This window comes from Salmo trutta, chromosome 13 (genome assembly GCF_901001165.1).
Source record: "Salmo trutta chromosome 13, fSalTru1.1, whole genome shotgun sequence".
Classification (NCBI taxonomy): domain Eukaryota; kingdom Metazoa; phylum Chordata; class Actinopteri; order Salmoniformes; family Salmonidae; genus Salmo; species Salmo trutta.
Window position 1 is genome coordinate 34,412,851 of NC_042969.1, and position 13,946 is coordinate 34,426,796.

General features: G+C 39.0%; 1 protein-coding gene across 6 annotated transcripts in view; it reads left to right on the top strand.

Moving 5' to 3' along the window:
* Positions 1 to 11,650, top strand: part of LOC115205684 (glucocorticoid receptor) — a 73,845-nt gene extending 62,195 nt beyond the window's left edge. For all 6 annotated transcript variants that reach the window (XM_029771920.1, XM_029771922.1, XM_029771923.1 and 3 more), the window contains one exon: positions 7,023 to 11,650. In XM_029771920.1, the coding sequence (XP_029627780.1) occupies positions 7,023 to 7,175 (153 nt within the window). In that variant the 3' untranslated portion in view covers positions 7,176 to 11,650. The remainder of the gene's footprint in view (positions 1 to 7,022) is intronic.
* Positions 11,651 to 13,946: the final 2,296 nt, after the last annotated feature.

Genomic DNA, 13,946 nt, shown 5'->3' on the forward strand with positions numbered 1-13,946 from the left:
CTAGTGGAGTCAACTAATAAAATAATGGATGACCTGACCAGGATCTGAAGAACAGCTTGCAGTTCTCCCAGGGTCAGCTCGATGAGTTGAAACAGGAGATGACAGCAATCTGTAAGTCATTGAGAGAGGACATCAGTTCTGTAACAATGACAGAGAAATCAGATTATCTCGAGGGACAAACCAGGCTGAATAACATGGTTGTGGACAGAATTGCAGAATCTCCACGTGAAACCTGGACGGAGTCTGAGGACAAAGTTAGGGAAATGATCTCGGGAAAAATTGAAGATTGACGACAGGAAGATTTGAGGTGGAGCGCGCCCACAGGACTGGAAACCCCATCACCGGTCCAGGCCAATAGTGGTCAAGTTCCTGAGGTTCAAGGACAAGGTAGCTGTTCTGGAAAGAGCCAAGAACATGAGAGGAAAATACATCTTCTTCAACAAGGTCTATCCTGAAGCTGTGCACCAGAAGAGGAAATAACTGATACCAGCCATGAAACTGGCCAGAGTGCGTGGGGACATTGCTTACATCCGCAATGACAAGCTCATTGTCCATCCACCCTCCCAGAAGCCTGGAAAGGATGAGAGAGCCAAGCCTATGGGTTTGTAGCTTCAACCCTGCAGCACACACACACTTCCACACACCAACTGATAAATGGACTGCTGAATGTATATATTTTTCTCTTGCTTTGTTTGCTCTTTTCAGTATTATGTTTATCTCTGATAATCTACCCAGGAAAGGGCTGTAAATAGCCCATATTAATATATGTAGCCTTAGAAATAAGGTTCATAAAATCAAGAACTTGCTAACGTCAGATAACATTCATCTTATGTGGATGACGTTAAAGATATTTCTTGGTCTGATGTGATTAATAAGGAGCATCCAGACGCTGCACTTGGTGAATTTATGAAATTGCTTCTTCCAATTATTGATAAACATGCACCTGTTAAGAAACTGACTGTTAAGGCTCCATGGATTGAGGAGGAATTGAAACTGTGTGGTTGAAAGAGATGGGGCAAAAGGAGTGGCTAATAAGTCTGGCTGCACATCTGACTGGCTGTTATTGTAAAGTGGAAATGTCTAGGAGCAACAACAGCTCAGCCATGAAGTGGTAGGCCACACAAGCTCACAGAATGGGGCGGCCGAGTGCTGAAGCGCGTTGCATGTAAAAATCGTCTGTCCCCGGTTGCAACACTCACTACCGAGTTCCAAACTGCCTCTGGAAGCAACGTCAGCACAGGAACTGTTGGTCAGGAGCTTCATGAAATGGGTTTCCATGGGCGAGCAGCCGCATACAAGCCTAAGATCACCATGCGCAATGCCAAGCGTCGGCTGGAGTGGTGTAAAGCTCGCCGGCAATGGACTCTGGAGCAGTGGAAACACATTCTCTGGAGTCATGAATCACGCTTCACTATCTGGCAGTCCGATAGACGAATCTGAGTCTGGCAGATGCCTGGAGAGCGCCCGTATGCATAGTGCCAACTGTAAAGTTTGGTGGAGGAGGAATAATGATCTGGGGGTGTTTATCATGATTCGGGCCCCTTAGTTCCAGTGAAGTGGAATCTTAATGCTACAGCATACAATGACATTCTATACGATTCTGTGCTTCCAACTTTGTGGCAACAGTTTGGGGAAGGCCCTTTCCTGTTTCAGCATGACAGTGCCCCCATGCACAAAGTGAGGTACATACAGAAATGGTTTGTCGAGATCGGTGTCGAAGAACTTGTATTTCAAGGCCTACCTTCAAACTCAGTGCCTCTTTGCTTGACATCATGGGGAAATCAAAAGAAATCAGCCAAGACTTAAAAAAATTAATTGTGGACCTCCACAAGTCTGGTTCATCCTTGGGAGCAATTTCCAAACACCTGAAGGTACCACGTTTATCTGTACAAACAATAGTACGCAAGTATAAACACCATGGGACCACGCAGCCGTCATACCACTCAGGAAGGAGACGCGTTCTGTCTCCTAGAGATGAACATACTTTGCTGCGAAAAGTGCAAATCAATCCCAGAACAACAGCAAAGGACCTTGTGAAGATGCTGGAGGAAACGGGTAGAAAAATATCTATATCCACAGTAAAACGAGTCCTATATCACATAACCTGAAAGGCCACTCAGCAAGGAAGAAGCCACTGCTCCAAAACCGCCATAAAAAAGCCAGACTACGGTTTGCAACTGCACATGGGGACAAAGATCGTACTTTTTGGACAATATCCTCTGGTCGGATGAAACAAAAATAGAACTGTTTGGCCATAATGACCAGGAAAAGGGGGAGGCTTGCAAGCCGAAGAACACCATCCCAACCGTGAAGCACGGGGGTGATAGCATCATGTTGTGGGGGTGCTTTGCTGCAGGAGGGACTGGTGTACTTCACAAAATAGATGGCATCATGAGGGAGGAAAATTGTGTGGATATATTGAAGCAACATCCCAAGACATCAGTCAGGAAGTTAAAGCTTGATCGCAAATGGGTCTTCCAAATGGACAATGACCCCAAGCATACTTCCAAAGTTGTGGAAAAATGGCTTAAGGACAACAAAGTCAAGGTATTGGAGTGGCCATCACAAAGCCCTGACCTCAATCCTACAGAAAATTTGTGGGCAGAACTGAAAAAAAATGTGCAAGCGAGGAGGCCTACAGACCTGACTCAGTTACACCAGCTCTGTCAGGAGGAATGGGCCAAAATTCACCCAGCGTGTTGTGGGAAGCTTGTGGAAGGCTACCCGAAATGTTTGACCCAAGTTAAACAATTTAAAGGCAATGCTACCAAATACTAATTGAGTGTATGTAAACTTCTGACCCACTGGGAATGTGATGAAAGAAATAAAAGCTGAAATAAATCACTCTACTATTATTCTGACATTTCACATTCTTAAAATAAAGTGGTAATCCTAACTGACCTAAGACAGGGAATTTTGACTAGGATTAAATGTCAGGAATTGTGAAAAACTGAGTTTAAATGTACTTGGCTAAGGTGTATGTAAACTTCCGACTTCAACTGTATATTTATATATATATATATTTGTATTTATATATAATATATATAATATATTATATATATTAGAGGTCGACCAATTAATCGGAATGGCCGATTAATTAGGGCCGATTTCAAGTTTTCATAACAACCGGAAAACGGTATTTTTGGACGCCGATTTGGACAATTAAAAAAATTATAATAATTTAGACCTTTATTTAACTAGGCAAGTCAGTTAAGAACACATTCTTATTTTCAATGACGGCCTAGGAACGGTGGGTTAACTGCCTTGTTCAGGGGCAGAATGACAGATTTTTACCTTGTCAGCTCAGGGATTCAATCTTGCAACCTTATGGTTAACTAGTCCAACGCTCTAACCACCTGCTTTACATTGCACTCCACGAGGTTACACGAATGCAGTAAGAAGCTAAGGTAAGTTGCTAGTTGATGGTTAATGATATTACTAGTTTATCTAGCCTGTCCTGCGTTGCATATAATCGCTTAGGTACACGTTGTTCCAACCATAAACATCAATGCCTTTCTTAAAATCAATACACAAGTATATATTTTTAAACCTGCATATTTAGCTAAAAGAAATCCAGGTTAGCAGGCAATATTAACCAGGTGAAATTGTGTCATTTTGCATTCATTGCACGCAGAGTCAGGGTATATGCAACAGTTTGGGTCGCCTGGCTCGTTGCGAACAAATTTGCCAGAATTGTACGTAATTATGACATAACATTGAAGATTGCGCAATGTAACAGGAATAACGTTTTGTTTTCAAGATGATAGTTTCCGGATTCGACCATATTAATGACCTAAGGCTCGTATTTCTGTGTCTTACTATGTTATAATTAAGTCTATGATTTGATAGAGCAGTCTGACTGAGCAATGGTAGGCACCAGCAGGCTCGTAAGCATTCATTCAAAATAGCACTTTCGTGCGTTTTGCCAGCAGCTCTTCGCAATGCTTCAAGCATTGCGCTGTTTATGACTTTAAGCCTGTCAACTCCCAAGATTAGGCTGGTGTAACCGATGTGAAATGGCTAGCTAGTTAGCCGGGTGCGCGCTAATAGCGTTTCAAACGTCACTCGCTCTGAGACTTGGAGTAGTTGTTCCCCTTGCTCTGCATGGGTAACGCTGCTTCGAGGGTGGCTGTTGTCGATGTGTTCCTGGTTCAAGCCCAGGTAGGAGCGAGGAGAGGGACGGAAGCTATACTGTTACACTGGCAAGACTAAAGTGCCTATAAGAACATGCAAAGGTATATGAAATACAAACTGTATAGAGAGAAATAGTCCTATAATTCCTATAATACCTACAACCTAAAACATCTTACCTGGGAATATTGAAGACTCATGTTAAAAGGAACCACCAGCTTTCAGATGTTCTCATGTTCTGAGCAAGGAACTTAAACGTTAGCTTTTTTACATGGCACATATTGCACTTTTACTTTCTTCTCCAACTCTTTGTTTTTGCATTATTTAAACCAAATTGAACATGTTTCATTATTTATTTGAGGCTAAATTGATTTTATTGATGTATTATATTAAGTTAAAATAAGTGTTCATTCAGTATTGTTGTAATTGTCATTATTACAAATAAATAAATAAAATCAGCATCGGCTTTTTTTGGGGTCCTCGGTATCGGCGTTGAAAAATCATAATCGGTTGACCTCTTATATATATATAAATAAATATTAAGTTATTTTACTTTCCTAAAACAATAATTGTTCACCTCTCAGTTCAGCTGTCGGAGATTTGAGCGCAAAATGCATCAGGGTATTGCATAGGCCTCAACTATATGATATTAAAATAATATAAATAAATACATATCAATATTTATATAAATATATATATATATTTATTTATTTATATATATTATTTTAATATCATATAGTTGAGGCCGATGCAATACCCTGATGCATTTTGCGCTCAAATCTCCGAGAGGTGAACAATTATTGTTTTAGGAAAGTAAAATCCAAACCAGCACGGACAGCTCAATGCTGCCTCCTGGTGGTCTGGATCTCAACGCTGGTGGTCTGGAGCTCAACGCTGCCTCCTGGTGGTCTGGAGCTCAATGCTGCCTCCTGGTGGTCTGGAGCTCAATGCTGCCTCCTCGTGGTGTGGTACAGGGGTTCCCAAACCTTTTCACTGAGGCCCCCCTTCCAGCATTGGGGAACATCCTGTGCGTGCGACACGTCTATTTCTATGGGCACAAGCACTGTTCATGACACTAATTGTTCACACCCCTCTTGTTGGCGCAGAGAACATTTAGCATTTTCTTGCAATTCTATACATTTTGCCATGCCTAAGGTGTATTCTTGTGATATTTGAGTGACTCAAACATTACAACAAAATCTATGGGCTAAAAAACCTAGCTACAAAATGTTAGTTGACATGGGCTAGTTGATCTGGACATTTCTGACAATTTATAAATAGCTCTCTAAAGGTTTGCAATGACTGACATGACAAGAGCAACTGATGATGCACTACCCAATTTAGAAACTGCATCTTGTGTATTCTACTATTACAACACATACGTGGCATAAAGCTAAATATGGGATTCATGTTTCAGTTTCTGTACATGTGGCATAAAGCTAGATATGGGATTCATGTTTCAGTACATGTGGCATAAAGCTAGATATGGGATTCATATTTCAGTTTCTGTACACGTGGCATACAGCAAGATATGGGATTCATGTTTCAGTTTCTGTACACGTGGCAAACAGCTAGATATGGGATTCATATTTCAGTTTCTGTACACGTGGCATACAGCTAGATATGGGATTCATGTTTCAGTTTCTGTACACGTGGCATAAAGCTAGATATGGGATTCATGTTTCAGTTTCTGTACACGTGGCATACAGCTAGATATGGGATTCATGTTTCAGTTTCTGTACACGTGGCATATGGGATTCATGAATGAGTGGGTTATGAGTAATGATGACAACTTGCATATGTTGGGACAGGATGTGAACTTATTAGGGCTAGGCGTCCCAGGACAACTGGAGGGCGCTCAATTCAAATAAATAATCATAAAAACTATGGATATTAAACATTTAGGTACATACAAGTGTCTTATATCGGTTGAAAGCTTACATTCTTGTTAATCTAACTGCACTGTCCGATTTACAGTAGCTATTACAGCGAAAACATGCCATGCGATTGTTTGAGGACGGCGCCCCACATCAAAATATTTTTCCGCCGGCACAGGTTTCATAAATTCACAAATAACGATTAAATATTAACTTTTTTTAAATCTAAGGGTCCCAGCTATAACATGTAGTGTCGTTTTGTTAGATAAAATCCTTCTTTATATCCCAAAAGGTCTGTTTAGTTGGCGCCATCGATTTGAGTAATCCACTTGTTCAACATGCAGAGAAAGAATCTGAAAATCTACCCCTAAACTTTGTTTCAACAAATCAAAATACGTTTCTATTTACTCCTCAGATACCCTAAAATGTAATCAAACTATAATATTTCTTACGGAAAGAAGTATGTTCAATAGGAAACCGATTTTAGCAGGTGCATCCTGTCTTCATGGCGCCCAAACACAAATTTCCAAGACTGTGTCTCTCTACTAAAACTGATATTTCTTATTCGTTTTGGAAGTTACAAGCCTGAACATAGACTGCTGACACCCTGTGGAAGCCATAGGAATTGCATCCTGGGAGCTAGAATTCAGTATGCCCCTATACTTTCCATTGTAAGAGCATGGTCTCTCAACAAAACAAAAAATTCTGTTTGGTTTTTCTTTGGATTTTCTCCTACATTATTTTAACATTTCTACAAACTTCAAAGTTTTCTTTCCAATGGTACCAATTATATGCATATTCTGGCTTCAGGGCCTGAGCTACAGGCAGTTTACTTTGGGCACATCATTCAGGCGGAAATTTAGAAAAAAGGGGCCTAGCCCTAATTATGTGTTCTGTCATTCATCTATCCATGTTTGTTTTAGTGTCTCTGTTTTGTTTTCAATGTACACTAAGAACATTTCTGTGACCAACAGACAGTAAATAAACATGTCAAATGTGTTGCTTTCCCTTTAGATGGTTGGTGGGCTGCTGAACTTCTGCTTTTACACGTTCGTCAACAAGTCTCTGTCGGTGGAGTTCCCAGAGATGTTAGCAGAGATCATCAGCAACCAGTTACCAAAATTCAAAGCCGGGAGCGTCAAGCCCCTCCTCTTCCACCAGAAATGACTGTGTGGTGCTTCCGCCACCAAGACACAATGCCTTAAAATCCCCTCACCTTCCCCTGACAGAGGGAGACCGGGAAGAAGAGAGAACAGAAGAGGAGATGCTGTTTTGGGAGAAAGTATACAAAGTACAAGGGTTTGGGGATTTGAGGATGAAATATGGAGGAGGAAGGAGAGATTTGTCAAGAGGCAGAAGACGAGAGGGAAAGAGCACAGAGGTTTTTTGTTTCGTTTAACATCTATGATCCAGTATGCAGTATAACAGTAGAAATAAATGTTTTCTTAAGTTTAAAAGATAATCAAGGATTGAAATAAACTAACCATTCATGTTTTCTCAGGTGTATCACCCTCAGAATTTAACAATATCTAGATTAAACAAGTATCTATGTACAGATTATTAAGATCCTATTTTTTACGTCTAAGTTTCTGCTGCCACAGTTTATACAGTTTATTATACAGGTAATTTCTTACCTCAGCAAAGGTAACACTATAACTCTTGTGCTGTTATCCCACAGGTTTAGCTACTGGGTATTCCTCTACCTACTGTCGTGTTTAGGACCTTGTTGTAACAGAGTTGGTTATCAAGTCACATGACATAAAACATCTTGTTTTGTTCGTAACTGTCTTTTCAAAAGCATGTTTGCATCGCTTTTAAAAAAAAAGTCAGGCATAACATTATGAAATTGTTGTTTTTGTAATGAAAGCGTACAGTACACAATTCACAGACCTATCTTTGTCTACGTTTAGGCTACACGCTGGCTGCCAGGTTTACACACACACACCGTTGATCAGAAAAAGGGAGAGAAAAAAGATGTGCCTTTTTTAGCTTGACGTCTGATTTTAGCCGTTCTCTAACTATCCGAGGATATTCTTCTTTCACCATCATGGTTGACCCTCAGTGTATGTGATTGTTTTCTTCCTATTACATGCAGTTGCAGTCAGTTTTCCTTTTTAAAATGGCTGCCATGTTTGTCTGTTGCTATTGCAGCTCAGTTATGGATTCTCAGTGTGATATCAATCGATCTAATAATACTCCCAATCTGCATACAGTATTCCCTTCCCGATCTCTTGTACGCGTCTCTATTTTAAATACTATTTTAGCACTATGCCCCCCCCCCCCTACTAAAATGAGAGAATGTGAAAGTAAGTAGTAGAAAAGATGGCTTTAACTCTATTGGATGTTTGTAGAAGGAAGCTATTAATTGTCACCATTGAACTTCAGTTATTTTTGTCAGCAAAATGTTTTTAAATGTAACCTTTATTTAACTTGGCAAGTCAGCTAAGAACAAATTCTTATTTACAATGACGGCCTACCGGGGAACAGTGGGTTAACTGCCTTGTTCGGGGGCAGAACGACAGATCTTTACCTTATCAGCTCGGGGATTCGATCCAGCAACCTTTTGGTTACTGGCCCAATGCTCTAACCACTAGGCTACCAGCCGTCAGTCAGTGAACTTCTTCCTGTTGCTTTTGTTTTAACTGTTGTTTTGCTAGTAGTTTTTTTGTCCATTGTCATTGTTGGAATGTGTCGGAGAGAGAAATGCGTCAGCAAATCAAAAATAGAGAGTTTGAGAACGCATCGATGGCCCCAAAACCAGGCTGGTTGCTATGGTTTCCCTAACCGTAATATTTGATGGGAATATGGCAGTTCTTGAATTTTGTTGTACAGTAGTTCTTGGTCACTTTAGGAAAGGCAGAGGGCTTCAGTGTTGACCCTCAATACTCTATATGCTGCTTTCTATATGAACACAGGTGTGTTTGAATGGATAGTAGAGTGGTATGTGAATGAAACATGGGTAACTTGTCATTATTGATCCCTAAAGAGTCATTTTATAGCGCTTATATTCTGGCAACAGTGACATGTCACTGACATATCAGACAATTTGACCATTTTATGAGATACACAGGGGGTTGTAGAGAACTGACACTGGTGGACCGTGTTCTAGGACAACCTCTTACCCACCTAGGCACCTTGCTTACGTCTTAGCTCTTTGTGTGTTTTACGCAAACGTTTTCCAGGAAAGCACTTAGTACTAACATCCTTCTCTGTCATCTTGTGTTTTGCACTCAAACTGTGTGTCGTCCCAAATGACACCCTGTTCCCTTTGTAGTGTGTTACTTATGACCAGAGGAGGGCTCTGGTCAAAAGTAGTGCATGAAATAGGGAATAGGATGCCATTTGGGATGTAGCTTAGTTGATGAGGGCATAGCACCATCTTCTGTCCTCTGGGACTTTCAGTGCCAAACCTTAACTTTTACTTTCTTTTTTTCAGGTTTGGAAAACAGTCCTGTTTTAACAGTTGTCAGTGTTTATTTCAGAAAAAGATGAGGGGGGGGAACTACTTAAAGCGCTTATGTCCACCGTGGATTGAATGGATTATTAGTGTTTTCATCCACACTAGAGATTCCCTAGCATAAGTATAGATAGCAAGTTGACCCTTTAAGTCTAATAAACCCTTTCTATACACATGTACTTAGGCAGTTTAATGAGTCCAACATGAATTTGTAATATTTGATGATTTTGTCATCATGTCACCAAAAACATTTCCCTGCTTAGTCATTTATGTTTTGCTTCTGTGCAGATTTTTTGTTCTTTCTCCCGTAAAACACAAACCAACCCAGGTATCAAAATGAATGTGAATCTCTGTACTAGGCCAGGCGGGGATAACTGATGTCCTCGAGGGAGGGCATAGCGTCTACTGGTTACTCTTCCTAACTCCTGGCACGTATTTAATCCATTAATGTTCCTAGTTGCTCTGAGAGGGCAACATACCTGGTTAAATCCAGTCACTGGTTTAAAGGAAGAGAAAAAACAGGAGACATTCTAAAAATGTATGGTGATGCCGGACATTTGAGGGGAATTTGAGAGAATTGTTAACCTAAGACCTGAACTTTTCACCGAACTGGCATTAAAAATACAATGCTAGCTATTTTTTTGCTGTCATTGGTCTATTTACGTGTTGGAAAAATGACATCTATTTTATTATTTTCATACACTATGCCAACATCTAATAAGAAGCTATACATTAGTGATTTTTAAGAACAACTAGTCCATACTCATGTTGTTGTCATGGGTTAAACATGTATGTGGTCATCTATGTTCACTGATGGAACTGTTTAAAACCAAAAACATTCAGTTTTGATTCCCAACATTGTGTGTTTTTGTGACATTCATTAATTAACAGTCAGGTTAAATAAAAACTTACCTGGCCATTCAGGTAAGTTAGTTTCATACATACTGGACATGCCAAAGTCATTTGACGTTCTCACTACTTGGTTAGCCATTGTTAACTTCCCAATCTATCCTAAAATAAAATATTTTATTTTATTTCAAATGGTGATACAAATATAGTTGAGCAAAACCAGCAAATTAGTTCTCCCTATCTAAACAGCTTCTGGATTTCTTCTGGGTTACTTTCACATTCAGTGTGGCTACAAGTTGTTCTCTACTGTTGCCTTTCATATAACAAGTATGAAACCACAAACTACTCACCTCTCCTAATCCAAAAAATGTATTGGTCTCTGTGAAATTGTATCATACAGTACATTTTTGACAAGGAAATCTGAAAATATGCAATACAAATACATGACTTACTTGTTGCTCTAAACAAGAGATTATAGACATGTACTATGTAATTTCTTTTTTTTCCTTTTACAATATAAGCTATTTTAGACAGAAAATGTTCACTTTCACTTTAGTGAACTATTTTCTGTATTTCTCTGCAGGACAGATTTTCAGGAAACCTTTCAATAGTGTCAATATATACCATTTATTTAGACAACACAGTTCCAGTATATTAGATTTTTCTACAAGGTGGCCAAAGCAAATCCAGACTCAAAGTTCAGCATATTTTCCTGTAGTTTTAGTAGCTCTCGGAACGACAGACGTACAGGACTTTTTGTTCTATAACACGTTTTATATTTCTTTTTTTTGTATAGCTTTGGTCAAATGTTGTGTACTAATATTATGAATATAGTAGTCAGTCAAAAAGTTCACACCAAAAAAATCAACCAGTTTGAACCTAACAATTTCCACTGTCCCAAATATTGTTTTGAAATTCTATTTTGTATAAAACATATGCAGCCTTTAACTTTTGAAACGTATTATCAAGGGCAGAACGATGAGTATTCACTGGTATATGCTTTTCTTTGAAGCTTATTTGTTTTGCTTGTACACAATTTAAATTATGTACATATAATCCAAAGTAAAGAAAAAAACTATTTGTTGTATTTCTTCCACAAATAATAATAGTTTTCTATATCCTCTGTATTATTGCTCATCTGTAGTAGGTCATGTTGATGCTTTTCCTTCCATTAAATGTTGAACTACGTCTTCGTTTTGTGTGGTACCTTTTCAAAACAAGAAATTGTTTGCAGATTGATCATGATGTTACCTCACTTCTTCTGACCAATGAAAATGCTTACCTTCTACTTTTAATAATCACATTATGATAATTCAGCAATAAAGGGGCTTTTCCATTCTGGTGCATATTGGTTTGATTTGTAGCTTATTGGTCTGATTTGTAGTTTATTGGTTTGATTTGTAGTTTATTGGTCTGATTTGTAGTTTATTGGTCTGATTTGTAGTTTATTGGTTTGATTTGTAGCTTATTGGTTTGATTTGTAGTTTATTGATTTGATTTGTAGCTTATTGGTTTGATTTGTAGTTTATTGATTTGATTTGTAGCTTATTGGTTTGATTTGTAGTTTATTGATTTGATTTGTAGCTTATTGGTTTGATTTGTAGCTTATTGGTTTGATTTGTAGCTTATTGGTTTGATTTGTAACCTTTTGTATGACTAAGGACTTTATTAAAATATTTCCTTTGCTAGCTGCCAGGGGATTATTCCAGTTTATGGAAATAGTTTTTAATGTCTTTGACACCAACCTCCACTTTCATATCAGTCTAATATTGCTACTGTTAGTCTCTTGGTATCAGCATTTCAATACAGAATTTCTATGATGACAATACTTGGTGCCCCAAAGCCAGTTATAATGTTGGGAGAAAACTGCTTTTTCTTTCTTATTAAGGCCCTTGAGCCTGATTCCAGATATGTTTGTACTGTATGGCCAACTCCTATGGTTGATGCCACAAACAGATCTTGGCTGTAGCTCCTATGCCAGATTCCAGATCTTGGACCGGGCTCTGAGATTCTGAAGTAATCTGCTCGAGAATAATAAAACTGACCCGCCTATACTGCATGAATGGCGGACATCATCTGCAGATTCTCCCGGATGGGACGGTGGGAGGCAAGAGGGATGAGAATGACATTCACAGTAAGACCAGAAATAGTAGAATATTTCAGTGGATTTTGTGTTCTCAAATGAAAAAAAGAATACTATGTCAATAATACAAAAATCTGTCATTAATTTGGCTATTATTTTGTTTATTAAATTGTTCATGTAATCAAGAAGCTTGTATTTATCTTCAACAGTAATACATTTGTTGATGCATGAGTTAATGGTTTGCAAATGTTCACAATCGACTTAACATAATTGACATTGAGGCTCATACTTTTAAACTTCAAAAATAAATCCTCAGTCTTCCACATTGTAATATTGACCCATAATTATGTTATGGCTCAATAATAAGGGCAATGTGGGTGTGAATTACATGATAGGAATGTGTGGGATATATTTACACTGCAACAACACAGCTGGTTACGTGTGGGATATATTTACACTGCAACAACACAGCTGGTTACGTGTGGGTTATATGTACACTGCAACAACACAGCTGGTTACGTGTGGGATATATTTACACTGCAACAACACAGCTGGTTACGTGTGGGATATATGTGCACTGCAACAACACAGCTGGTTACATGTGGGATATATTTACACTGCAACAACACAGCTGGTTACGTGTGGGATATATTTACACTGCAACAACACAGCTGGTTACGTGTGGGATATATTTACACTGCAACAACACAGCTGGTTACGTGTGGGATATATTTACCACTGCAACAACACAGCTGGTTACGTGTGGGATATATTTACACTGCAACAACACAGCTGGTTATGTGTGGGATATATTTACACTGCAACAACACAGCTGGTTATGTGTGGAATATATTTACACTGCAACAACACAGCTGGTTATGTGTGGGATATATTTACACTGCAACAACACAGCTGGTTATGTGCTTAGGAAATAGTCTTGCATATCTACATACAATGTTATTAGTAATATGCTACTGTTATTAAAAGCTCTCATTTGCATAACATCTACCATTCATACTGAGGCTATATAGATTAGACTTTTCTTAAAAGAAAAGTCTTTGAATGTTGCATAATGCCATGATAACCAATCTGCAAAAACAACAAAAGGTAGCTAACCCCAGGGTTTCAAATTGTAACTAACTTCCACATGCTGTCTACGTCACTGTTTATTTTAGTCTGTTCTCTACTTATCTCCTCTCAGGTTTGTCCTTCTAGTTTGTGTCTTTGTTATCATGTGGAAGATTATTTTTAAGGATGGTTGGAATGCTTCTGTTGAACTTCTTTTGTTAGTTGTGGGGGAGGCGGGGGCCTGAGGGTGAAATCTATGGACCATGGTGTTGGTTGTCATCCAGGGGACAGGCAGGACGCTACTTGGCCCTTAGCCATAACTATGTAGTTCAGTAAGTATTAAAGTGTCTGTATGACCATGTTGTCATGGTGACCCCTTCACCCTCCCTAACTAACCGAGACAAAGGTCACAGAAACAGTGCTGTTTTAACATTGATGTCAACACATTCATTTAGGATCGTGACAGGAGACATATGACTAT